This window comes from Carettochelys insculpta, chromosome 8, assembly GCF_033958435.1.
Source record: "Carettochelys insculpta isolate YL-2023 chromosome 8, ASM3395843v1, whole genome shotgun sequence".
Taxonomy (NCBI): domain Eukaryota; kingdom Metazoa; phylum Chordata; order Testudines; family Carettochelyidae; genus Carettochelys; species Carettochelys insculpta.
In genome coordinates, this window is record NC_134144.1 from 16,967,668 (window position 1) to 16,995,547 (window position 27,880).

Here is a 27,880-nt window from a genome sequence, read left to right on the forward strand (position 1 = left end):
TTCTAATTAGTTCCAATGGTTCTAATGGTTCTAATTAGTTCCAATGGTTCTAATGGTTTTGTACAAAAATACAAAGACAGTGGTGACATCAAAGAGTATGTCTATATGACACAGCTTTTAGCCACAGTGCTGTATCAACACAGCTGTGATGCTAAGTTAGGCAGTGTTAGTTTGTCAGTACTAGTATTGGCTACATCAAAGCTTTTGTCATCTGAAGAAAGGTTTTTTAAGCACCTGTGAACAACAAAAGCTTTGTTGCTCAATTGCCAGTTTAAAGAGAGGCTAAGTCTGCTGAAAGAGGTGAAGATATTCCTCCCCTAGTTTTGAGGAGGTATTGGAGTGTGTGGAGTATTTAGTATGCCTGGGCAGCATGCTAGCAAGGGACACAGCATATCACTTAGGATATATCTACACTGCAAAGCTTTGGTGACAAAAATAATGTCAACACACAAAAATCACCAAAGCATGTTTACATTGCAACCCTTTGTTGACATATGGCCATGTTTTAGCTCCCCCATCAATAGAAAGAGCAAAGCAATGTGGGTATGCACTGTGGAAACACAGAATGGTGTGCAAGGCATCTTGGGTATGCAGAAAATGTCCTGTTGGCCACCTCTTTGTTTCACAACACTCCACGGTCTTCTGGCTTGTGAAAGTGCCAGTCCTTGCTGTGCCCTCCAGCATCTGCTGTGAGAAATCATGGATCCCAGACTTCTCTCCTATGCTTTGTTCAGTGTGACGAGGACATCATGCATTGCAGCAGAGTTACTGATGAACTTACTGTCAGAGGAATAAGACTTGAAGGCTGATGATACTGTGAATGACACAAGCAGCAGCAAATTGACGTTGTGTTTGGCTGTCACAGAGCACCTGTACAGTGTAGGTCATTGCTTCTAGGCTAGGGAAGACAGCACTGACTGGCGGGATCACAGTGTTATGCTGGTGTGGGATGAAGACTACAGAACTTTAGCATGTGTAAAACAACCCACCTGGAGCTGTGCTGAACTGTGTGCAAGGACACCAGAATAAGAGCTGTTCTGTTGGAAGAGAAATGTTCAGCAATATCTGTGTGGAAGCTGGCAACTCCCAATTGCTACTCTTCAATTGTAAATCAGTTTGGAGTGGGGAAGTCTACCTTTCTGGCAGCACTTCTGCAAGCCTGCAGGGCAATAAATCACATTTTGCTGTGTACAACTGTGACTCTGGGAATTTGTGGATGACATAGTAGCTGGCTTTGCAGAATTGGGCTCTCCAAACTGTGGTGTGGCAGTCGAGAGCGCACATTTTCTGGTTATACCACTGCTCCACCATCCCACCAAGTACGTCAGTCAAAAGGGTTACTTCTCAATAGTGTTTCAGGTGCTTGTGGATCATCATAGGCATTTCGCAGACATAAATGTGGGGTGGTCTGAACAGGTGCAGGCTGCATGCATACTCAGGAGCACTGGCCTGTACAGAATGCTGCACAGTGGAGCATGTAGAAATACCCATAGTGTTCCTCGGTGAACTGGCTTATCCCTTACAGCCTTAACTCATGAAGCCTTCTACAGGGCACCTGGACAAAAATAAGAAGTGTTCAACAACAGGCTAAGTCGATGTCGCATGGTTTCTGAATATGCCTTTGGCAGATTAAAAGAGAGATGGAAGTGTTTCTGTGGCAGGCTGGACCTTTTTAGAGGATTGTATTCCCATGGCTTTGGCTGCATACCATTGCTTACATAATTTGTGTGAGTGTGAAGATGGTGTTTGCTCCTGTGTGGAGCACTAAGGCACACTTTGAACAGCCAGATACTCGGGCTGTCAGAGGAATCCCTGGGCCAGCCATCAACATCATGGAGGCTCTGCAGAACAGCTTTGACAATAAAGAGTGATGACATCTGTCTGACTGGAGGAACACCCTGACTTCAGCACTACCCTCTCCTCTCCATCCCCACCCCTCTGCACAGCTCGCAAGAGAATCTAAAGAGCAGTTCAGCTGTAAGCTGAACAAGGTGTGAGGAGTGGCAACTGAAAACATGATGCTGGCTGTTAGTATGCACTCTTTGAAAATCTGCTGTGTGGTCCGGAAAGAAATGCTTGGTCAGTTGGATCCAGCTTTCAGGGGTGATTTTGCCTATCCCTGTTCTACACCCATATACTCTCTTTCACTGCCTGGAAATGATTTTTTGCCCCCACGCTCCACTTCCCATCAAAGGTGTGACACTGACAACTGGATATTAACACAGTTATGAGGTTTTCCCCTAATTCTTGCCCTCCTTTACCAGCAAGCATTCGCTTTTGATGTGCGACTGTGATTTGCAGTGACTTATAAAGGAAAAACTGTTGCAGGGTACAGTCAGTTTATTTTGTTTTTCACAACAGGTACCACGTCACACTGGCCCCGTTTGAAGCCTGTCACATCCCTTGGTTTCATGGGATTGCCTCACTCAGGCTGAGTAGTGGAATGAGATAGGAAAGCGTCCTGAGAGAGAAGATTAATAAGTACCTCAGAAAAAGCTTTGACAGCATCTCCCTGCAGGATTCAATTTATATCTCTGTTGTATCAGTGTCCTGCTTGTACATAACACTGAGCCAGGCAGGGCTTAGCTAGCTCAGAGAAACACAGGCACTGGTCTTTCTGTCCTGCACTGCAGTAGAGCAGTTTACCCTGCATCTCTTCCCTTGATTCATGCTTCATGTCCACCTCCTGGTGGACTTGAGAATTGTTTCTGGCTGCTTGGGTGGACACTCAGGAGAAATTCATCTGCCACCAAATTGTTCAGCAGAGTGCCTGCAGCAGGCAGCATTTATTTGTATTGGTAGTGCACATCTACACATGCCTTGGTGCACATACTAAAATTTATTCCATCCATGGGTGGAAAAAATTAAAAGGAACATTGCTGTCTGTCCACTGGTTGAGCCCTAGCTCTTCATCTAGAGCTTCTTTGTGTGAGTTAAGTACTTTTTCTGCTGACTCAGTACCTTAAGAAGTATCCACAGAGTTCTTAGCTGTGGACATGAGTTCTTCTCACTCAGGACTGCATCCAGTTCTTTATAAAAAAGTCATGTTGTGGGTGCAGCACCAGAACAGTGGTTTGCCTTTCTCACTTTATGATATGACTGCCTGAGTTCCTTTATATCCTCTGAGTTCCTTTATATTGATTCTACATTGCAGTGTCTTGATCACACCCCTTCTCACTCAGGGATCAAGAAATGTGGCCATGTGAGTCCCAGTTCCTACAGGTCACTCACAGCTGTCATTTCACTGATTCTTCATTCCACATGTTGATAAGATCCAACAGCTCTGCAGTGCTCCAAACAGGACAGCATTTGGAGTGGTAGCTGCCCTTGATTATCTAAGATGTCATGAGAGCACCCCACGCTGAGCCAGCCAGTGGAAATGGATTTTAAAAGTTCCTGGGGCTTGCAAGGGAGAAGGGCACATTTCTGTTTATCTGGCTGAAGAGCAGTGGGGTTCAAAGCGCTGACCAGAGTGGCTAACTGGGCATTGTGGGAAACATCCTGGAATTCAATAAACTGGAAGAAAATCCTCCTGTAGGACACACAGCATGACCGTCAACAATAAAGGGAGAGGGAGGGACAAAAATCCCTCATGGAGGTGCAAGATTTTTGTTGCCAAAACTGGGCATTTTTTGTGATTTTTGTCGTGTTTCAATGTAAATGCTCTTGGGGTTTTGTCATCAAAAAGGGGTTTTTGTAACAAAACTTGCTAGTGTACACTTGCCCTTTGAAATCTGATATACAATTAGACTCTCAATTGCTGATCTAGGGAAACCCAGAAACATTTAGAGAAGCAAATGTGTTTTCATAAAGTGTAAATTGAAATTGCTGCAGTTTCTCATCTTCAGCATCTTGCTGCATGCAGATGAGACATAGACGTGAAGGAAGCAGGCTGCTAAGAGGCTTTCTACCTTCAAATTGAAATGCTACAGGTGATTGCTGCATATTAGCTATACGTCTCACATTACAAATAAGAAGACAATGATCTGAATCCGTAGCATAACCAGAACGACACCTGTCATCAAGATAATCAGATGAAGAAAACTTGAGTTTGTGGGGCATGTGGTTTGGATGAATGGAAGAAGATTACTGTAACACGTCCCGTGACGCCCATTCCCTTGGTCTAGGGTGGGCGGCAACAAACAAAAAGGGGGTTAGGGCACCAGCCCGTACTCAGTTCAGGCAGTTAGCGGCTCACCGCTACCACCATATGGGCCCCCAGCCCTCCGTCTAGGGCGGGGCAGCAGTTCAGAAGAGTTGTATAGTTCTGGGCCCAGCCCTCAGTCCAGGGCAGGGCAGCAGTCCCACGTAATAATACAGTTCTGGGCCTGGCCCTCAGTCCAGGGCGGGGCAGCAGTTCACAAGAGTTAAGCACCGGCCCAGCCCTCAGTTTGGGGCGGGGCAGCAACACAAGGGTTAAATGCCGGCCCAGCCCTCAGTTTGGGCCGGGGCAGCAACACAAGGGTTAAACACCGGCCCAGCCCTCAGTTTGGGGCGGGGCAGCAACACAAGGGTTACAGACAGGCTCAGCGGGGGCTGGCCCTGTCAGGGAGGGGGTAGGGGGTCGCAGGCCCTCCCACTCCACTGCGACCCGGCCCGGGGCCCTGGGGGTCGCTCACATGCAACCCCGGCAGTGGGGATCCAGACCGCAACACACTGCCATTGGTTCGTGAGCGACGTTCCCCGGGCCACTTCCTACCTCACCCTCTGTTGGCGGCAGGTCCCAGTCCATCTGGTCGAGGGGTCCTCCTAGCTCGGTCTCCTCTGGGTCATCCACCTTTGGGGGCTCCGGCCAATCGTCCATAACCACGTCGTTAGGGTAGTCAGGCGGCGGCAATACAGGAGACGCAAGGCGGTCCTGGGTCTGAGTGCTGTAAGGATCCGCCGGGACTCTGGGGCAGCCCGCTCCCGGGGCCTCTTCCAAGGCGGGGGGTCTCCGCCGGCGGGAAGGCCCTGGTAGGTCCGGGAAGTCCGGGTAGTCTCCTTGGGGCATACAGACCCGGGATTGCGTGGAGCCTCTGGAGGCCTGCTCCTCCGGCCTGGCCGGACGGCCGCAGGCCCTCTCCCTTCGGCCCCGAGGAGCTCGTGCAGGCACGTCCTCCCTGCCCGGAGGCCCAGCCCCGAATGGTTCCTGGGTCCCGCCTTTGGCTCTTCTAGCCCCTGGCCCCACCCTCTGAGGGGCGGGCCTCTGGTCTCCTGACTCTGGCCCCGCCCACCAGGGCCTCTGCATAGCTTCCCCTGCCTCCGGGTCTGCAGGAGGCCATACTGACTCACTACAATTACCAAAGGAAGTTTTGATGATTCCAGGCAGTTAATGCCAAGAGCAAGTGGTTTGATGACGTGACTGATTGGATGGCATGTTCATCAGACATCAGCTGTTATCTGAGAGATGTCAGTGCTCTCCTATATCAGCATGTTAGTGTTTCTCCCATAGTGTTGTTTCAAGCTGTATCATCTGTCTTAATGAAGGATGGTTGCCTTTAATTCCAAGGCTGTCTACCTGTCCTGCACTGGTACCCCTTTTACGAATGGCCCATTTGGCAGTGTTTTGGTTCCCCCAAGTCTTTAACTCTCCATTGAGCCATCTGGAGGCTGAGGTAACGTTCAAGTTTTTAATCTTTCTTCAAGCACTCACCTTGTCCATTCACTCCTTCACTCCTCCCAAGGATTACATAATTGCTTCACATAAGCAAAGGGATATAAAAGCCTTTGTAAAGTATTATTCTAATGCAAACTTTTGTTTACAAACACTTAATTATCTCCTCCACACCACAACCTATATTCTAGTTATTCGTAAGAGCAACAGTGTGATCATACTGAATTGCAGGGATCCGTGTGATCTCTTTTGGCCTTGACATCAGATACAGACATAAACTGTCTGTCTGTTGCATTTTGACCAATGACCTTGAAGAATGGTCCTTCCTACTAACAAAAGAAGAATGGTTAGCAAATTTATAGTTGCTTAATATTTATTCTCCCACTAACCATTAAACTACATTCATTTATTCTACCATTGTATCATTAATATCTGCTACAAGACATCAATGCAATGTAAACCTCTATTGTCTACATACGTACTACAAAGGGAGAAGATGTCTAATATTAGAGGTTTGTTCAGAAGAAAAGGGCATGCAACATTTAATGACTGGAAATTGAAGTCAACAAAGTTCAAATTAGATACAAAATACAAATGAGGATATCTAATTATTGGAACAGATTACCAAGGATTTATTAAATTCTCCACCACCTGAAGTCTTTCAATCAAGACTGTCATTCTAAAAGAAATTGTCTAGTTCAACCAAAGTTGCAGAAATCAATATTTGAAATTCTGTGGCCAATGGATGAAGACTAGAAGAACAGAATATTCCTGTGTAACCTTGCAATGCGTGAGTTCTATGAATTCTTGGAACCACTTGCTATATAAGTGGTTCCTATGAAGTCAGTGGGTCACTAATATGAGTAAAGGCTCCAAATCAAGCCCAAAATATGTACATAGCTTATAGCTGTTTACCATCATAGGATTGTGGTGTCATTACCAGAATTGGAGCTCTCATTCTCTAATGATTTATGATGGTGACAGAAGTTCATGGTGGATTTTCAAACTTATTTACAGTTTCATGTATGTTCTGGGTGCATTATTCCTTATTGCCTTATTCCATTATTGCTTAACCTGTGAGCTCGGTTCAAGGTAACATTCTTACAAGTACATAGATCCTCATTTTAGGGTCTCATCCAAAACTCACTCAGATCAATGGAAATATTGCAAAGGATTTCAATGAATTTGGATGAAGTCCACGGAAAACAACCTTCACTTGCTGAATTATTTCATTTTCATCAGTATTGGACTCATGTTTATGACCCAAGCCACAAATAATTGTTGGAAACCATAGTTCAATATTTACGTACCAGTTTTGACCAATGATGTCATCCTTGCTTGTTAGTTCATACTCCTCAGTCTATCTGTATAGGAAGTGAGGAATAAGTATCTGTGTTTTAAAAAGCTATTATTATTCTTTTGGAGAAGTTGTTACCATAATTTATCTTAAATATGAAGAAAAAATGATAATGTTGGAAAGTACTTTATATATTGATATTATTAGTTATGTGGTCCAGTACTTACTCCTCAGTGACTTGAATATGTGTATATATTATAAATAAGTTGTTATTCTAAATTAAAAATGTCTGTTTTATAGGGAGTGGGAAGGAAAGCTGTTGTTGGTACAGGAAATCCTGGATGAATGGCTAAAGGTTCAAGCTACTTGGCTGTATTTGGAACCAATTTTTAGCTCTCCTGACATTATGGCTCAGATGCCTGAGGAAGGTAGGCGATTCACCACTGTGGATAAAACATGGAAAGATCTAATGAAAGCTGTCTTGCAGGTAAGTACAACACTCTTAAGTGAAAGTGGGTGTGTTTGTATAATATGTCAAAAATTGCTTCTGGTATGATAAACGTGTTCTGTATATTTCATACTAACTCTTCATGGTTCTTTTTTTTTTGAAAAACATTGATTAGAAATGGCTAAATGGTTTGTGTTAGAATTTCTAAATAAAACACTGCAACTTTTCATTTCAAAAAGTCATGGAAAGTGGGAAAGAACCCAGAGGACTGGAAAAGGGCAAATATTGTGGCTATCTATTAAAAAGGAAATAAGGATAACCTGTGGAATTATAGACCAGTCAGCTTAACTTCAGTACTGGACAAATTCCCTTGTCGGCTTCCTAGGGCTTCCTGCACTTCCTGGTGGTTTCTTGGTGTACCTCGCAGTATCATTTGTACCCACATGGATGAGCAGCATGGGGTAGTAGTCAGTAGGCCAGATAATCCTTGACAATGCCTCCATAACATCTCAGATAAGGGCTCCTGGCAGGCAGCATATCTCCTGGGATGACATGGCAGGGCGACAGATGGGTGCCTCAGTCCCCCTCAGAAGAGAGTCTTTTGACCACCACTACCCTACATATCTTCCTTGTAGTGGTGGCAGCAGACCTCCCAGCCATGGGGGTACAAGGCTTCTCTGCTTCTGCTATAGGGGATGATTCCTTATCTCCTGTATCTCTCATTCAGAACAGCATAACAGTTTCCCAGTACCATGGTGGGAGAGTTGGGAGAAGGACTGGAGCACTGCCTGCTGCCAGAAGTCACCAGATGCCAGTGTCCCCCGGAGCCATCTCCACCTCCACTGGTGGTGTGTCAGTCTTTTCTATTGGGACAGCTATCTTAACAGCAGCTGTCTCCCCATGAATACTGTCCAAGAATCATTCATGGATCTGAATATTTCGAAGCCTAGCTACATGTAGCTCTACCACCTGGTTCTTCAGAGATCCCACCAGAAGATACCTTCCACACTGGATGGTCTCTCCAGCGTGGACTTTAGTAGGTGAGAATTGAAAGTCACACGCCCTGCAAAACCACACCAGGGTCTGGGTAGAGGCATCCCTGGTCAGGAGGTCTGTCTGACTACAGGCACAGGTGAAGGAGACAGGAGCAGAGCTGGCAGAGGTGTTGCAGGTCGTCTTACTCATAGTGGATTCCCCTCTGTCACACGCCCTCTGTCAAACGCCCTCTTCAAACTCCCATCTGCAGCCACTGTCAGCTTTGCTCATGTCACCATGATAAATATGGAGCTTCCAGAGTATAAATTTCATAGAATCACAGAGCTGGAAGGGACCTCAAGAGGTCATCAAGTCCAGCCCCATGCCCCAAGCAGGACGAACCCCAACTAAGTCATCCAAGCCATGACTATGTCAGTGTCGGACTTTAAAAACCTCTAGGGATGGAGATTGCATCACCTCCCTAGGCAACGCATTCCAGTGCTTCATCGCCCTCCTGGTGAAGTAGGTTTTCCTAATACCCAACCAACTCCTCTCCTTCTGTAACTTCAGACCATTACCCCTTTTTCTTCTGTCTGTCACCACTGAGAACAGTTTCTCACCATACCTTTTAGAGCACCCCTTCAGGATGCTGAAGGCTGCTATTAAATCACCCCTCAATCTTCTCTTCTGCAAACTATGGAATATTGAGGGACAGAATGTCACAAAATGTAATACTCAAAATAATTGTAGGCCATAAAATTATCCAGAGGCTTTCCTTAAAAAGTTCATCTGAAGGCGTCTCTTTGATCTTCCATGTTAGTGAATTATATCGGCTGACTACCGATTATGGGCCTGATTACCAGCTGTTGTGCATGCATATAGTTGCGTTGACATCCTTGCAACTATGGAGCTGTAGTTCATCTTAGGATCTGATTATGTTTTGGATTGTATGTTATATAGCAATTCAAAAATTTCCTTTACTACCTTTTATTAAGTCACCTTCATCAGAAAATCATCTGTTAAAGGAGATTAACATAAAACACTTAGCATAAAATATGCATGAGATAGTGGTTTAGTTGAAAGCAAAATTTTTAATAAAAGAGAGAGGGCTTCGAAGATAACTTTGTTCCAGATTTTTCTTCCCATGTGAGAATGGTAAATAACTCAGTATGGCATCAGCCTTTTTTGAGTGGAATAATTTAATTTTGTTTTTCAGGACAGACATGTTCTGACCGTGGTGATGATAGACAAGATGTTGGAAAAGCTAAAAAAGTGCAATGAATTGCTGGAATTAATTCTTAAGGGACTTAATGAATATTTAGAAAAGAAGCGCCTTTTCTTCCCCAGATTCTTTTTCTTATCTAACGATGAACTCCTTGAGATCCTTTCAGAGACCAAAGATCCCACACGGTACAGTAACCTTTTATATAAGGGTGAGGCTCCTAATACATGCAACTTATGGACATGGTTCTGTTGCTGGTTCCTTCATAGAACTCTCATTTTATCCAATGAGATTTATATCTGAACTAACTACAGGAACAGGTCTTGAGTTATCAAGGAAGGCTCCACACCAAAAATGATTACTTTTAAAATAAGTATTAATTAAATTCAACTAAGTTTTGCTAAACTGTTCACTCAGTTGCACACTAGAACAATTCAGTAAGGTACGAGTCAAGGTAGAGACTGAAAACTGAATTAGAAAAGAGCACAGCATTCCTGCTGTTACATGTGGAAGACTGAACTTGATGTAGAAACTGGGAGATCTTAGATGATACTAAGCATTGGAGTTTTGAGGACAGTTTACTGCAAAAGTTTGCAAATACCTTCTGCACAGCTTAAACTGTATGTTAATAATGAATTTCATATTTGGCAGGACCACTGCGTCATTGATGGCTAGACTGTGAATCTCTCTCTCATACTAAATAGTATTTTTGGCTATGTCTTACACTATAATATAAATTCGATTTTATTAAATTTGATTTTATAACGCTTGTTTATAAATTCTAACTTGAGTATCCTCACCTCCCTACAAAGTTGAGTTAGTGCTGCCACACTGAAACACCAAACAGTGACTGTTGCAGCAGTGCATTGTGAGAATCTATACCACAGTTTTCTCAGCCTTGTGGCATTCTGGATTTTTTTGCTGGTGCAGTAGGGGAAAAAGTGCCCTACAACTGGTTGTGATTATGTGATGTCATCTTCCCATATTGTATTGCCTTCATTCCCATCCTATGGAAAGCAAACCGTCATTTTTTTCAGTAAAAGTAGGGAATCCCAGGTGAAAGAAGACCAAACAAGCTGGCTTCGGAAGGTGACTGAACCAAGTAAACTGGTTGCTTGGCTGCTTTTCCCCCATTGAAAAAACACCTTTGCATTATTATTATTCCCTTTTAGATGTGACTTTTGCCTGATCAGCCAACTAGCATGCCAGTCAGGGGATGTCATACCCATATGCCAGAATGACTCTGTGCCCTGGGATCACCCAGGTGACTCTGTCATATCAACTGGTTCCTCATCTACTTTGACCCATCTTGAAACCACCCCTGCCTGGCCAAAATAGTATGACTTTTATGTTATCAGCCAAATAGGATGCCAGGCAGGAGGCCGTCATACCCACATGCCAGAATAACTGTGCCCTGGTATTACTCAGATGACTGTGCCATCTCAACTGGTCCCTCAGCTACTTTTCCCCCCTTGAAAGCACAGAATGTACGGTATGATATATCTTGCAAATAATAATGGAAACAGTTTAGTTCACTGAAACAAAAAGTGTTTTCTTGAAATGGAGCCAAATTTCTGAAGCTTGCTTTTGTACTATGGTTCACATCATAGGGTAGGGGTGGAAGCTGAGGGACCACTTGACCTGGTACCTTCAGGGGCTTTCTCCGGTGGGGTGCCAGCCCCGCATATCACTGAGTGCAGGGGGACGGCCCCCCACATAGGATAAAGGGTGGGGGTGTAGTTGAAGACCAGTTGAGATGATCCCTTCCAGGTCCTTCTCCAGTGGTGGGTTGTAGTTGAGGGAGCTGTTGACAGGGATGCCTCATTGGCTTTCTGCCAGCCCCAGCGAAAACATAGCAGACAGCTAGCCCCCAAATCTTTGTTATTGAGGGGGTGAGATATCCCCCAGCAACAGCCAGCCCCTGAAACCTTTGCCACATGGGGAGACTTCCCCCGGCAGCAGCCAGCCCCCGGAAATCTTTCCCGCCTTTGGAGCATTCACTGTGCACAAGCCAGGACATGGTGCTATCTGGCATCATGGTCTGCACTGCAGTGCAGGCATGTGCTTTTATTGGGTCAGGGGCTGGCCATGTGATGTGGTTGAATGTGTGACAGAGCCCAAAGGCATGGTGCCTGTGAAGGAGAGCTACCCCTGTACAAATAGGAATTGCAGAAAAGAAGTTTCTCGGACTTTCATACAAGCATGACCCCCACAGCCAAGCTGCCACATGGTGGGGTGGGGTGGGGCTGGCACCAGTACTGAAAAAAAATCTCAGCCTCTCCTGTTATGTCCTGTGCAGGGAAGAAGCCACCACCCCATGTTGGGTCTATTTTTTATGGATAGATGTGATTGGCACACTGATAATAAAGAAATGAATTCAAAATGGGCCCAGGTGCCCACTTCAATTTTCTGGGTTTCCTGGTGCTGAATTCAAATTCATGGGCTTCCTGTTACCCACTTTCTGTGCACCTGGAGAGTGGCAGAGATGGAAGCAGCCAGAGTGGACAACTGTGGGGCATTGTGGGATACATACAGGACACTTCTAGAGGCCAATAAATTAATATTTCTGTGTTGGGAAGAACACCGCAACAGTCCAACACTCTGGTATTTAATTTCAAAAAGGGGAATTACACAAAAATGAGGAGGTTAATTAAGCAGAAATTAAAAGGTAGAGTAACTAGAGTACAATCCCTGCAAGCTGCGTGGAAACTTTTCAAAGATACCATATTAGAGGCCCAACTCAAATGTATACCCCAAATTAAAAAACACAGTAAGAGACCTAAAAAAGAGCCACCATGGCTTAACAACCATGTAAAAGAGGCAGTGAGAGATAAAAAGGAATCTTTTAAAAAGTGGAAGTCAAATCCTGGTGATCAAAATAGAAAGGAACATAAACACTGCCAAATTAAATGTAAAAATGTTATAAGAAAAGCCAAAAAAGATTTTGAGGAACAGTTAGCCATAAATTCAAAAACCAATAGTATAATGTTTTTTAAGTACATTAGAAGCAGGAAGCCTGCTAAAAAAGCAGTGGGGCCCCTGGACGATAGAGATATAAAAGGAGCAATCAAGGAAGATAATGCCAGTGCGGAAAAACTAAATGATTTCTTTGCTTCAGTCTTCACGGCTGAGGATGTTAGAGAGATTCCCAAATCTGAGCCGTCCTTTATAGGTGACAAATCTGAGGAACTGTCCCAGATTGAAGTGTCATTAGAGGAGGTTTTGGAACTAACTGATAAGCTAAACAGTCACAAGTCTCCGGGACTGGATGGTATTCACCAAAGGGTTCTGAAAGAACTCAAATGTGAAATTGCTTAACTATTAACGGTGGTTTGTAACCTATCCTTTAAATCAGCTTCAGTACCCAATGAGTGGAAGACAGCTAATATAACACCAATATTTAAAAAGGGCTCTAAAGGAGACCCTAGCAATTATAGACCAGTAAGTCTAACGTCAGTACCAGGCAAATTAGTAGAAACAATAGTAAAGAATAAAATTGTCAGACACGTAGAGAACCATGATTTGTTGAGCAAAAGTCAATATGGTTTCTGTAAAGGGAAGTCGTGTCTTACTAATCTATTTGAGTTCTTTGAAGGGGTTAACAAGCGTGCAGACAGGGGAGATCCAGTAGACATAGTATACTTAGATTTCCAGAAAGCCTTTGACACGGTCCCTCACCGAAGGCTCTTATGTAAATTAGGTGGTCATGGGATAGGAGGAAAGAGCCTTTCATGGATTGGGAACTGGTTAAAAGACAGGAAACAAAGGGTAGGAATAAATGGTAAATTTTCACAATGGAAGGAGGTAACTAGTGGCGTTCCCCAAGGATCAGTCCTGGTACCAATCTTCTTCAACTTATTCGTCAATGATCTGGAGAAAGGGGTAATCAGTGAGGTGGCAAAGTTTGCAAATGACACCAAATTGTTCAGGATAGTCAAAACCAAAGCAGACTCTGAAGAACTTCAAAAAGATCTCAGCAAACCGAGTGATTGGGCAGCAAAATGGCAAATGAAATTTAATGTGGGTAAGTGTAAGGTAATGCACATTGGGAAAAAATAACCTCAATTATACATACAATATGATGGGGGCAAATTTGGCTACAACAGATCAGGAAAGGGATCTTGGAATTATAGTGGATAGTTCTCCAAAAACATCCACGCAGTGTGCAGCGACAGTCAGTAAAGCAAATTGGATGTTAGGAATAATTAAAAAAGGGATAGAAAATAAGACGAATATCTTACTGCCCCTTTATAAAACTATGGTACGCCCACATCTTGAGTACTGCGTGCAGATGTGGTCTCCTCACCTCAGAAAAGATATATTGGCGTTAGAAAAGGGCAACTAAAATGATTAAGGGTTTGGAACGGGTCCCATCTGAGGAGAGACTAGAGAGACTGGTATTTTTCAGTCTAGAAAAGAGGAGACTGAGGGGCGATACGATAGAGGTATATAAAATCATGAATGGTGTGGAGAAAGTGAATACAGAAAAGTTATTTACTTGTTCCCATAATATAAGAACTAGAGGACACCAAATGAAATTAATGGGTAGCAGGTTCAAAACTAATAAAAGAAAGATTTTCTTCACACAGCGCACAGTCAACCTGTGGAACTCCTTACCAGAGGACGCTGTGAAGGCCAGGACTCGAGTGTAAAAAAGAGCTCGATAAATATTTGGAGGTTAGGTCCATAGATGGCTATTAGCAAGGGGTAAGGTATGGTGCCTAGCCTTTTGTCGAAGGCGGGAGATGGATGGCAGGAGTCAAATCGCTTGACCATTGTCTTCGGTTTACCTCCTCTGGGGCACCTGGCACTGGCTACTGTCGGCAGACAGGATACGGGGCTAGGTGGACCTTTGGTTTGACCCAGTATGGCCGTTCTTATGATATAAATAATTGCCATTTTCACACTAGCATTAATCCAACTTTTCAAATTCAAACTTGGCGCTACGCTGACTTGCTTTGTGGGTGTAATTGTATCGACATAATGCTCCCTAACATCAACCTAATGTCATGCACAGTGAAGACAATGACATTGTAAAATTGAGCTAACTGCCTTAAAATTGACTTTATTAGGTACTGTAGACATAGCTTTACCCACAAGTAGTTCCACTGAAGTAAAGGAAAACTCCTTGTAGAGTAAGGTGATCCTCAGTTGTGGATGAAGGCAATGGAATTTTGTGCTCAGCGTGCAGTGAATACACCAGATGACTGTTGACTGGACAGTTCAGATAAAAATGAATGTTGAACAGCTGACTCATTCACTGAGAGGTGTACATATTGTGCAATTAACAAGACATGGGTCTTTATGGAAACAAAAAAAAGGAAAGAAAGAAATATCCTATCGTTTACAAAAGGCTGTATTGTAATTTATATGTACAAGGAGCAGAATTAAGGATTCATTTAATTGGTTCAGTTGCACTTGCTTGATTGCTTTACTTGCAGTGTTGTTTTTAATTAATTGTATAGAATGTATAAGTGAAAAAGGACTTCAGATTATAAAGGAAGATTAACAGTAAACCAGTGTTGCCTGAGCCTTAACCTTATTTGAATTGCTGAGTACCCAAATAGTGTTTTATGTTTTTAAAACTCGTGTGTGTGTGTGTGTGTGTGTGTGTGTGTGTGTGTTATAAATCTTTGAACGTTAGCAGGTTAAAATGTTTTTCTAAAATAAATTCCTCAAAATATCTTTAAGTAGTACATTTCTTTCTTCATTTATAGTATTAGTGGAAAATAGTTTGGCTGAGCTTTACAGTAACCTTGGGTTATTTTTGTAGTCTTAAATTCTATTTTTTGTTTTGTTTTCTGCAGGGTGAACCCTCATTTGAAAAAGTGTTTTGAAGGCATTGCAAGGGTAGCGTTTACTGATGTCTTAGACATTACACATATAAAGAGTAGTGAAGGAGAGGTAGTGGAACTCATAGAGACAATTTCTACATCTAAAGCTAGAGGTCAAGTTGAAAAGTGGCTTGTTGAGTTGGAGACAGCTATGATAAATTCTATCCACAAGGTAATAAAATATGTTTTTTATTCTGTATACAGTAAAACAAGACAAAGCAGTCTTTACCATTATTGATACCTTCTTGATGCAGCAATCAAGCAAGGCAGCCCATTGCAGAAATGGCATTGTTACATGTAGTACAATATGACTATATTCACTTGGCCCTGATTTGGAAAAGCATTTAAGAGCATACTTTGAAGTCAGTGAGACTTAAAGATATGCTGCCATTAAGCACATACATACTTGCTTTGCTGAAATGAGATATTTAAACACATCATAGAGGCAATTTTGTTTTGACCTGCTCTGTGGCGGTTCTACCAGGAGTGCTCTGAAATACTGATATCACATTTACTATCTCTAATTCCCAAATGTATAGGTGTTAATGTCATGTCTACATTTACATTGCAGTTAGACATCTGTGCCTGGCCCATGCCATCTAATCCAGGTTTGTAGAGCTTGGGTTCAGGGGTTTTTAATTATGGTATTGGCATTTGGGCTTGGGTTCCCAGTGCCTGGGCTCCAGCCTGAGTGCAACATCTACACTCAGGCCAGGCATAGGAGTTTATCTGCAGCGTAGAACCAATCTGTGTCTGGTTCTGAGTGATGCTAAACACCACAACGTTCTTCAATCACCACCTCACAGGACAGGATCTTCTTTGGCAAAGAATCTTAATAGAAGAATATGGTGAAGCTTTAAACAAGGATCTTGTCAATTCTGAAAGATATTATAGTCTTAATTTTTCTTCTATTCGTATTCTGACTCTCTAAATGTTGTAGGATAATACTGAGACTATATAGTGTGATTAATAAGCCACTTGGAAAGCATAGCTAGTATAAGTTGTATTGGATGATGGTAACATAAGTATATTTGCAGGTTTTTGTACCCTAATTGTATGTATTGATCTGTCATCCATACTTAATACTTCAATATCTGAATCTAGTTATTGAGGAAATCAGTCTCTCCAACAGTTAAAATGCGAAATAAAATGCTTTTTTAAATTCATTCAGTAACATACAAAGCCTTAAAATAATTTGCAAACTCAAATTTTGAAAGAACAGTTTTCATTCTGTTGTTTTGCTTTTTCACATAAGAGGCGGAGAGGACAATTGGTCTTTTTGTTAAGACACTAGACTGGAAATCAGGAGACTCAAGTTTGATTCATTTCCTGTGTGACTTTGATCATATCAGTCTTTCTGCATTTCAGTTTCATCTGTAAAGTGGTGATTATATGTGATGGGATGTTGTGAAGGATTTGTCATATTGGATCAAATCAGGGATCCATTTAAGTCTGGCATTATAAGAACAGAAGAATGGCCATATTGGGTCAGACCACTAGTCTGTTTTCCAACAATGAGCAGTGCTGGATGCTAGAAAGAATACACAGAACAGGGCTGTTAAGGAGGAGTCAGTCCCTTGTCATCCAGGCCCAGCTTCTGGTAGTGAAAGGTTTAGGGACACCCAGAGCAAGGGGTTGCGTTGCTGACCATTTTGGCTAATAGCCTCTAATGGGTTTATTCTTCATTAATTTATCTAGTTCTTTTTGAATTTATGTATTTGGCCTTCACAACATCCCCTGGCAACAAGTTCCATGGACTGACTGTGCATTGTGTGAAGGAGTATTTCCTTATGTTTGTGTTAAACCTGTTGCCTACTAATTACATTGAATGACTCCTGGTGTTGTGGCTCTGGCAGTACCCAGTACTTGATACCTCAGTGGAAGGCAAGATGAAGATTGCAAGTTGTTAGTGCACATAGCAAAGGAAGACATACATAGTCTTTCAGTGTATGCCCTAAAACATCGAATTTGATTTTTCCTTAATTACTTTGCTTTCATTTCTATTAACTTGTGTGGTCAGAAAATTATCCACTCTGTTTAAGTGCAGTCACATTAGTTGTCACAATGCTGCATGAATTCCACGTTAGTTGTTGTTCAAGTAATTAGGTTTTTCTTAATTAATTCTTTAATTTTACTATATTCACTTGGGCCAGATTCAGAAAAGCATTTAAGAGTGTACTTTGAAGACAGCGAGACTTAACAGTATCCTACAGTTAGGCACATATATACTTGCTTTGCTGAAATGAGATATTTATGCACAACATAGAGGCAACATAGTTCCCTGTTTTTGAACTAAGTAGTAAGATTATTGGCCTGGCTGAATCCCAACAAATATTAAATCAGTGGTCCCTTAGCTTTTTCCATTGCACTTCCCTTACCTATAATGGAACTAGTCTGGGCCCCCTCTTCTGGGAGCCCATGGGGCCTGGCCCCAGACCCTGCCACATCCCTTTGAATGCTCCTAGAGGGGAGCTACCAACAATGGACCACTGGATTAAATTGAGAGACTTACCAGTTTTCATTAGGGCCTTCTTAATTACCTCAATAAGAACGCATTTAACTTTCTTGGTTTTTTCCAGGCTAGATAATCCTAGACTTTGCAGTCTCTCATCATAGAAAAATCCTGTCATCCCTTTAGCCATCTTTGTTGCCTTTCTCTTGATATTTTCAACTTCTGCTATATTTTTTAAAATGAGAGGTGTTTAAAATTGCACATTTTATTCCCAGATGCAATCTTATTACAGAGTAGATTCACTTTATCGTGGCTCTTTGAAACAGATAAAATTTAAAATAGTAATAATATATTTATATCGAGAATGTATTACTCTTGGGTTAAATGAAAAATGCTCATCATATTCTGCAGCAGATGAAGAAATTATATACTTATATGAATACAGTAAATTCATTTTCATGAAGAGAGTTTCCTCCAAGGAGGCTCCTACATTTATCTCATGTTTTTAGTACTAAATGATATATTTGGATCTCAGTATTGCGTAAAAGAAGCTTGATGCTGTCCTACTAACTCTTGGCCAGCTTCTTCCCAAAACTGAGCAGCATCAATAGGGGTGATGTCCAGTTCTGATCTTTCCATCCCTTTGGGGCAGGGAAAATCACTCACCTCTGTGGCATCACCCCGCCCACAACAGATCTCTATGGAGAACCCTCAGCTGGGTCAGAAGTATGAAATGGAATGAACATGGCTGGAAGTGTGAACGTAGTCCACAAATGTGAGGCTTCTAGACAATCTAGTGTAAAGTCAGGGAGCTGTTTCCATTAACTTTTCACAGCTCTGCACCTACCCTAGGAATTTTCCTTTGAAAGGGGAAAGGCCAGCACAACTCTAATAATGCCCTGCAGAATGACCACCATAGGAAGGGTAAGGAAGGTTCTGGAGTCAGCACAAGAGTCCAGAGGCTGTATGTGGATCAACCTAGCCACCTGTGGACTCCTAAAGTTCTCAGCGGGATTTGGCCACAAATTTCTTCCCAATCTGCAAGGTGCCCCTCCACCAAAAATGGAATAAGAAAAATTCCACAAGTGGGAACATTACAAGGTTTTCATCATCTTCTTATGGATATGCCAAAGGGGTGAATTACTCCAGTGCATTTGTGGAAGTTTATATACACTGTTTTCCTGTAATTTAATTATTGACTTCTCCATTTCTGTGGATGATAAACAAGTATCTCATGTACAAGAGTCAAGTATCAGAGGTCAAGTATCGGAGGGGTAGCCGTGTTAGTCTGGATCTGTAACAGCAATGAAGGGTCCTGTGGCACCTTAGACTAACAAAAAAATTTTGAGCATGAGCTTTCGTGAGCACAGACTCACTTCATCAGATGCTGGTCTTGGAAATCTGCAGGGCCAGGTATAAATAAGCCAGAGCAAGGGTGGGGATAACAAGGTTAGCTCAGTCAGCAAGGGTGAAGCTTACTACCAGCAGTTGATCTGGAGGTGTGAACACCAGGGGAGGGGAAGCTGCTTTTGTATTTAGCCAGCCATTCACAGTCTTTGTTTAAGCCTGAGCTGAGGGTGTCGAATTTTCAGATGAATTGTAGCTCAGAAATTTCTCTTTGGAATCTGGTCCTGAAATTTCTTTGCTGTAGGATAGCTACTTTTAAGTCTGCTCCTGTGTGGCCTGGGAGATTGAAGTGCTCTCCTACAGGTTTTTGTATATTGCCATTTCTGATATCTGATTTGTGTGCATTTATTCTTTTACGTAGAGACTGTCCAGTTTGCCCGATGTAGAGAGATGTATATGTATATAAATTATAATTTATGCCATCATGTGCCAGCAATGCCCCTCTGCTATATACATTGGACAAACTGGACAGCCTCTACGTAAAAGAATAAACGCGCACAAATCAGATATCAGAAATGGCAATATACAAAAACCCGTAGGAGAGCACTTCAGTCTCCCAGGCCACACAGGAGCAGACTTAAAAGTAGCTATCCTACAGCAAAGAAATTTCAGGACCAGACTTCAAAGAGAAATTTCTGAGCTACAATTCATCTGCAAATTCGACGCCCTCAGCTCAGGCTTAAACAAAGACTGCGAATGGCTGGCTAAATACAGAAGCAGCTTCCCCTCCCTTGGTGTTCACACCTCCAGATCAACTGCTGGTAGTAAGCCTCACCCTTGCTGACTGAGCTAGCCTTGTTATCCCCACCCTTGCTCTGGCTTATTTATACCTGGCCCTGCAGATTTCCAAGACCAGCATCTGATGAAGTGAGTCTGTGCTCACAAAAGCTCATGCTCAAAACTTTTCTGTTAGTCTATAAGGTGCCACAGACCGTTTGTTGCTGTTAAGTATCAGAGGGATAACTGAGTTAGTCTGTATCTTCAAAAATGAGAAGTCCTGTGGCACCTTATAGACTAGCAGATGTTTTAGAGAATACGCTTTCATGGGCAAAGACCCGCTTCATCATACTCATGCATCCGATGAAGAGGGTCTTTGCCCACAAAAGCTTATGTTCCAAAATATCTTTTGGGCTATAAGGTGCTACAGGACTTCTTCTTGAACAAGAGGAAAACTACTTTGAATGGCTGCATCCCACTTGGGAAATCTTGGAAGATGTATTATGTAGATCAGAATATCTTATTAATAAATCATATTTTCTCAGTGGAAGAACACTGAATGTGCTGTCTCCTCAAATACAAAGATTATTCTAGTTTTTTTTTTATTACATGAATGCAAAGACTTGGGTGCTTTTTATTGTTTTAAAACAATTTTGGTATTCATTTCTAATTCACAAAGATTTTCAGTTTGGATGCAGTATAAGGTATAGTATGATGCACACATCTGTGTTCCCAACTTTTGTCTGTTACAGTCAGCATTTACATGAGAGAGAGAGGACTGCAGAAGCTTTAGATTAAAATTAGTCCTTTTCACAGTGGCTGTGTCTACACTACAAAAATGTACTTCAAAGTAAGCAACTTTGAAGTTAACTTCAAAGGAGAGCATCTACACACACCCTACTTCAAACTATTCCATTCCTGAGAAGGGAGTAAGGACTTCGAAGTAGGGCTCCCTACTTCAAAGTAAGGGAAAATGTGTGTAGACTTTCTTCTGGCTACTTCAATGTAGTACCTAACGTTGAAGTTAACTTCAAAGTTAGTTCCTAGTGTAGACGCAGCCAGTGAGTTTTAAAAGCTGTGTTATCCAGCACTGGGATAACCAACAAGTTCTGTTATCCATCACCATGGTCTGTGGGGACAGTGGCCACAGTGTGGCTGCCCTGCTGGCAGCAGTAGGGCTGGCATCTCGGGTGGAGCCAGTATCCTGGCTGGAGCTAGTATCCCAGCTAAGACCAGCTGCTCTGCTGGCAGCAACAGGGTTGGTGCTCAAGTAAAGAGAAAATTTGATTATCCAGCAATCCCCATTCTCTGGGGATGCTAGATAATCAAGCTTCTACTGTATAATCTAAATATGCCATCTCAGAATCCCATCTTGCCTGTCTTTTGCTTTGTATTATTTTGATATTTATTGTGGTATCAACACAATTTTTGAAGCAAATTTAAACCTGAATATTTCATATCAGTTTTTCACTTAGTTGATAGATTGTTTTAATTCTTTGAATGCAGTGCTTATATTTTATTTAGATAAAGTAAGTATTAAGCTTGTCAAATCTGTGAGCCAAATTCTACCTCTGTTATGTGTTCAGTTTCTATTGATGTCACTGGAATTTACAGCTAGAAAACTGATAACAGAATTCAGCTCAAATGCTTAATCATTTCTCACTGCATTTGCTGTAGATCACTTGCAGATATCTAAAAAAACATTTAAAGATTTAATCACTAAAACTCCTCAGGTTTGGTTAAAAGTTTTGTAGGTGGGGAGAAAAGCTATTAGCTTTGATGGTGATGTCACAGCACTTTCACTCCAGTGGAGATGCATTGTTTTCAATTGGATTTACTGAATCTACAGTGATTTTAGTCTTGATTTACTCTTACATAAATTAGAGGAAAAGCAAGATGATTATTCCATTACTGGAAAAGTAGCTGACCAAGATAAGTCAAGGTGAACCTCAAATTTGAATCCCTTTATTGTTTAGAACTGAGTTTGTGATTAAAATGTCGAAGCACAAATAAATACCCCTTCAATTTTATTTTGTTTGTTGGATCTAAAGTGGAAGGGGGTGGCTCCATATCAGTTTTAGTTTGTGGATCTCTTTTTGCAAGGTGTTTGCTTCCTAATGGTAAAATCCAATGAGACTATTTAATGAGATTCACACTAGTCAGGATCTTGGAAATTTTGTTGGATCACTTGATCTTGTGAGATTTCCACCACCATGGCTGAAAATTTGGGAAATTCCTTGTGAGACTAATGTCACAGAACTGAGGTGGACTTGAATTTTAACTCTGATTTGACTCTGACTCTCAACACTAACACCTATCCTAAACTGATTCAAGATATGAACTCTGTTTATCTCAGCTCTACACCATGTTTTTCCCCCATATGACTAGGTGATTGCAGATGCAATTGAAGCCTATCCAAAAACTCTACGTATTAACTGGGTGAGGGACTGGCCTGGACAGACAGTTCTTTGTGTATCCCAGACTTTCTGGACTTCGGAGGTACAAACATCTATTAGAACTGGCCAACAGGTAAACATTTGTTAAAACTCGTAAGACCAATTTAAGTTACTCTCACATAAAACTGGATTAATGCAGTGGTGAGCTGGGACCATGTTGTATAAACCAGTTGAATTCAGAAATATTTAGATGGATATCCATTTCTTATATTTTGGAATAGCCACTTGAAAGGTGTACCTGAACTTTTACTCTTCAAGAATATGAATGAAATATTTATTTTCTACTTTATGTAATATTACATGATATTGGAATGGAGCTTCATGAACGTATGTATGTGCTAGGTATGCGCCATCAGTGCTGCTAATCTTGGCTGCTAGCCAAGATTAATGAGAGAGCAAACCTATGTTCAGGTCGACACTAAATTTCTGGCTACCATAATTTGAGAATGTAAGACGGGGTGGTATTATACATTCCCCCTAAAGCTCTTTTACAGGCCATTCTCAGTGACAAGATATCAGACAAGGTGGACTACAGTCTAACCCAGTATGTGGGTAATCATGTTCTTTATGTTCTAGAGTCTCAAATGGTATTAAATTGGCATAACTCTGATCTGGCGCTACTTGCCTCTAATTTAAAGTGCTTAGTACTTTTTCTAGCTATGGGTTATAGCAGAAAAATGGATCTGAACTGCCCTCAATTTTGGGAAAGTTTGGACAGGCACTTGTGCCCTGGGTCTGTCAATGGGGGAAATGCTGCTTAAGGCAATGCTCTAAAATTCAGTTTATGTAATTTTGTTGAACAGCTTCTCTCCTCATACATCACTAATGTTTTTAAAAGACTCCCAACTTGAAATTTGGAGGTGGTTTAATGTTTCTGGAGGTTCCAGAACAAAATCCCAACCTTCTGCTCAGGCCACTAGATTTTCTGACTACAGTAATGTAACATGTTGGTGGCTCAGTTTTCTCCAACCAATTGTTTTATATCTTCAACATTTATTGATTTACGGGCAATAATACCTGTAACCCCTTTTCTCTCCTCCCTGGCTTACTCAGGAGCAGGCAACACTCAGTTGTGTGTCTGTGTGCTTGATGGGTTCAACATTAAAGAAGATCCTGAGTGTCCCAGTGGTGATATTGTATAGCTGGGAATCCCCTTTACACCCTTGATTTCTAAAGCTCTGTACAATGGTGTCAAGTATCGACACCCTCAGCTCAGGCTTAAACAAAGACTGTGAATGGCTGGCTAAGTACAAAAGCAGCTTGCCCTCCCTTGGTGTTCACACCTCCAGATCAACTGCTGGTAGTAAGCCTCACCCTTGCTGACTGAGCTAACCTTGTTATCCCCACCCTTGCTCTGGCTTATTTATATCTGGACCTGCAGATTTCCAAGACCAGCATCTGATGAAGTGAGTCTGTGCTCACAAAAGCTCATGCTCAAAACTTTTCTGTTAGTCTGTAAGGTGCCACAGGACCCTTCGTTGCTGTAAAATGGTGGTGTCTCCACCTGGTTGGCCCCTATACACACTTAATGGTTTGCCTTTGGAAACCTCCAGGAAGCTTATTTCAGTTGTAATCTGGATTTAACTCCCAAGCAGCAATTATAAATGGTAGATGTCTAATAGACCACATTAGAATCAACACACACCTTTACTTTACTTAACAACTTAAGGACTTAGGTTACAGACTAAACACGAATTACATCAATTAACAACGTACGCAGAAATAAATGAAACATAACTGGTATGTACAACCAGCATCAGTTATCCCACCCAAGAGTGTACACACTCTAGTTACGAAAGTTCTGGTTACTTGCTTTACAGGTCCTTGTGGCGGGCCTCCTGCCCTGCATCATCCCAAGGGCTCTTAACGTTATCCCCCTGGCTCCACAACCTAGTTAAGCTTCAGGGGCCTGGTCAAAGTTCATAGGCCCAGCAGTCTAGTCAATGTCAATCGCCTCTGCTGAGAGGTAGCGCGAGCCGGCAGCTAAAGTCTATATAAATTGCCCTTACTGTGGGGCAGTGAGGCCTAGTAGCCACAGTCAGTATTAATCCTCTCTACTTTCAGGACAGTGTGGCCTAACTGTTAAAATCAATAGAAATTGTCCCTACATTTGGGCTTTGAGGCCTAATAGCTAACGTCTGACCTTAGTGGCCTAATCATAGCCGGGAGGCCCCGCCAGTCCTGCCATGGTTTGCAGGCCTCAACTGCGTGATTATTATGTGTCGGCCCAATGGCTTAATCAGTCTGCATAGGCTCTGTGGCCTGATTCCTGTTCGTAGGCGTCAGTGTCCGAGTCACTATACATCAGCTCAGTGGCCTGGTCAGTCTAAGCAGATGCAGTGGCCTAGTCGGTCTGCACCAGTTCATCAGCCTAGGCACAGTTCCACCTTCTGGGGAGTCCCTGAGGTGGGAGTAGGGGAATTTGGGACTGCCCTTGCCACTGCCCTCCAGCCCAGAGCCCTGTTGGTGGTGGGTGTGAGACCCCAGCCACCAGCTCAGCGGGGATCCTTACCGCAACACACCAGTCCCCTGCCCTGGGCTACTTCCTACCCTGCTCTGGATGTGCTGGCCATCCTGGCTCCATCTGTGTCTACCCAGGCTGCTGCTACCATTGCTCCTGGTGCTGCTGCTCCTTGAGCAGTTTCTGCTGCTCTCACAGTCGTGGCTCTACCTCTGGCATGTGTTGCCCCCATGCTGTGGCAAGAGCTTCTGCTCCCCGGGTGGCCAGCCCCAACTGAGTGGCCTCCCTGGCCTCCACACCTGGGCTACAGCTGGAGCATGCCCAGCAGGGCCTTGGGGTGGGGCCTTTTCAACCCAGTAAGCCTGGCCCCTGCCCCTCTGCTCAATCCAGATTGATACACCCCATCACAGCCCTAAAGACAGCAAATTGCATCCTATTTGTTCACAGCTTACTGGTCTTAGCACTTCCATGTCCTGAGGAGCCATGCAGCCTGTGCAGAAAAGCCTAATTCAAAGCCTCTGAACATTTCTGGAGAAAATTATGAGGATACACTTGACTCTTCCAGCCAGCACAGAGGGACTGCAACTGACCTGGGCTGGAATGGTAACAGCCTCCCTGCTCCCATCCCCGAAGGGATCTAAAAGTCACTCCTGTGAAGTTCTAACTCAGGCTTGCTGGGTAATGAGAATTATGTTGGTCTGGATTTCAATGCAAGGACCCTTTTTCAGCCATGGAAAGAAATTTAGATTCCAAATGTTGGGAAACAATTCATTTTTCCACCTTCCTCCTGATCCAGAAGGTATCTCCACCTTAAAGCATAAGGAGCACTTTCAGGCAGTCTCTGGCTAGGATAGATTCATATTAAGATTGCACACCCCAGAAAGCTGCACTTTTATGGGATTAAAGAAGGGTAAGAAAGAAATAATTTCTTGTGTTCAGAACAACTTGACATGTACTGAGTATAGTTTTAAGTGAAACTGCACAATACCAATCCTTTGATCAGTACCAAGGATATTGAATTAAAGACTACTGCCTTTGTGGAGGAAAACATCTGGAGCAGAAGCTTGCAGTGGGACCTAGATAAAATGTCTCCAAATGAACATGGTCTCAGCATGACAAAGAAAAATTTGTAATTTACATGTGAGAGCTAACAGTTCCTGTATAAGATCCTTAATTCGGATCTACCCTCTGCACCCAAAATCTTCAGATGTAGCTGGTAGTAGTCACAACAAGGCAAAGTTCACAAGCTGTGCACCTAAACAACATACCAGTCAGTGTCCTGTCTAGAGAAATAGACCATTTGTAACTATACAAGATTCATAGCCATGAGTTCAAAATCAAGAAGAGTTTATGAAGAACATTGGTTGCCCAGACATGGACAGGGATTTCTTTGGCCATAATGCTGCCATACGGTAAAAATTTGCAAACTTTGAAAACTTAATTTCATCAGTCATTTAATGTTAGGGGTCATCAATAGCTAATTAGCTGGGTAATATATGCATTGCTGCAGCTTTATATCAGCATTATCATCTGGATGGGTTTCTGAAAAACGCATCTGCATAAATTCTGTCTGAGGACGTGGAACTATGCTTGATGCAATGTAAGATTAAAAGTCACTTTCAGTAGAAACATCCTGAAAGCCAACCCAGTTTGCACACTATGGAAAAAAGCCTTTCAGGATGGGAAGCATACCAGAAGAGAACAAAAAAACAAACCCACAGATGTGGTCATATGAAATTGGACTGTGATCCTTTGAATTCAATATCCTATCTAAGAGAGCTCTATCAGAAAAAGATGCAAGAAACCACAGAGTGGGCAATTATGTTGCTCACTTTGGATTTGCTAGACAGCAAGGGCTCCCACAGTGCTCTTGGGGAAAAGATCAGGCCTGTTCAAAGATGGGACTCATTCATCTGGATCAGGAACATCTTCAGTTAACGGTATCTGTAGAGAGGTACTGCGGGATCAGGCTGGAGATAGAGCCCGGGTGGGCTGCGTAGATCAGGGAGCAGTGCGGGGCTGTTGGACCTGGGGGAGCAGTGGGGGTTGGTGATCAGTTGAGCTGAGGGGGATGCAGAGGTTGGGCTGGGCCCAAGGGTGCTGTGGGGAGTGGACTGGGGCCCCGCGGGCCAGGCCAGGGCTCGGGGCCTGGACAGTGGAGCTCCATGCTGCCTGATGCATCCTCAGCTGATGGGAAGGAGGGGAACTCTCCTGAGAGGTTTGTTGCAAATTAAGTGCACTTTGTTGTGCAAATATGCAGCCACGGACCAGGAAAGACAACTTCACCAGGGTGTGAAGGGGCACTTGTTGGCATTTTTTGTCCCAACTAAATGATTACAAGTGCTCGATGACAACATTATGGCATAGTGTATGTAGCCTGCCATCAAACAAGGCTACCGCCCCCCTCATTCTGCATGAGATGAGGGTCTGGGATACTTGGGTCTCTGGATTATTTTGGATAATCCAAATGGCGAATGAACCAGGATTTGGTCACTGGCATCCAAGGGAGCAGGACTCGTTACGTCACCCCAGGGAAGACAATCCTGTCAGAAAATTCCCCACTGCCTTGTGGGTAGGTTTGGGAGATCCAAAGGCTATGGGAGTAAACCCAGACAGAAACTCCGGCTTGGAGACCCTAAGGCAGTTAACAGGGAGGATTCGTCAAATCTGCTTTTCGGCATTTCCTTGTAGTCACCTTAGTTCCAAACATACTGACTTCTGTCTTTCCTTTGGATTCAACTTGGGTGAGGGAGAGGGGAACAGTGCCACTTGGGTAATGCACTTGCTCCAAACACTAGCCCAGGCAATGCAGCGTGTAAGAGGGTGCCAAATGGAGAGGACACTCCATGCTTGCTGATAACATGGAAACAACACAGGACGTGGCAGTTATGGGTTATAAGCCCCCCCTCAACTGGCAATGAGGAGGACACCATGGGTCACTTTTGTCGGTGGTCCACTGGTCAGCTACACACTGGCCTCAAGCTGGGCAGCCCCCTGTCAATAAGGTGCTGACCT

At 43.0% G+C, this 27,880-nt stretch overlaps 1 protein-coding gene across 1 annotated transcript in view; it reads left to right on the forward strand.

The window, feature by feature from the left end:
- DNAH7 (dynein axonemal heavy chain 7) overlaps positions 1-27,880 on the forward strand; it is a 267,061-nt gene that overhangs the window by 77,674 nt on the left and 161,507 nt on the right. Inside the window, exons 18-21 of the mRNA XM_075001322.1 lie at positions 7,194-7,380; positions 9,533-9,726; positions 15,346-15,544; positions 22,337-22,477. Coding sequence (XP_074857423.1) covers positions 7,194-7,380; positions 9,533-9,726; positions 15,346-15,544; positions 22,337-22,477 — 721 coding nt within the window. The remainder of the gene's footprint in view (positions 1-7,193; positions 7,381-9,532; positions 9,727-15,345; positions 15,545-22,336; positions 22,478-27,880) is intronic.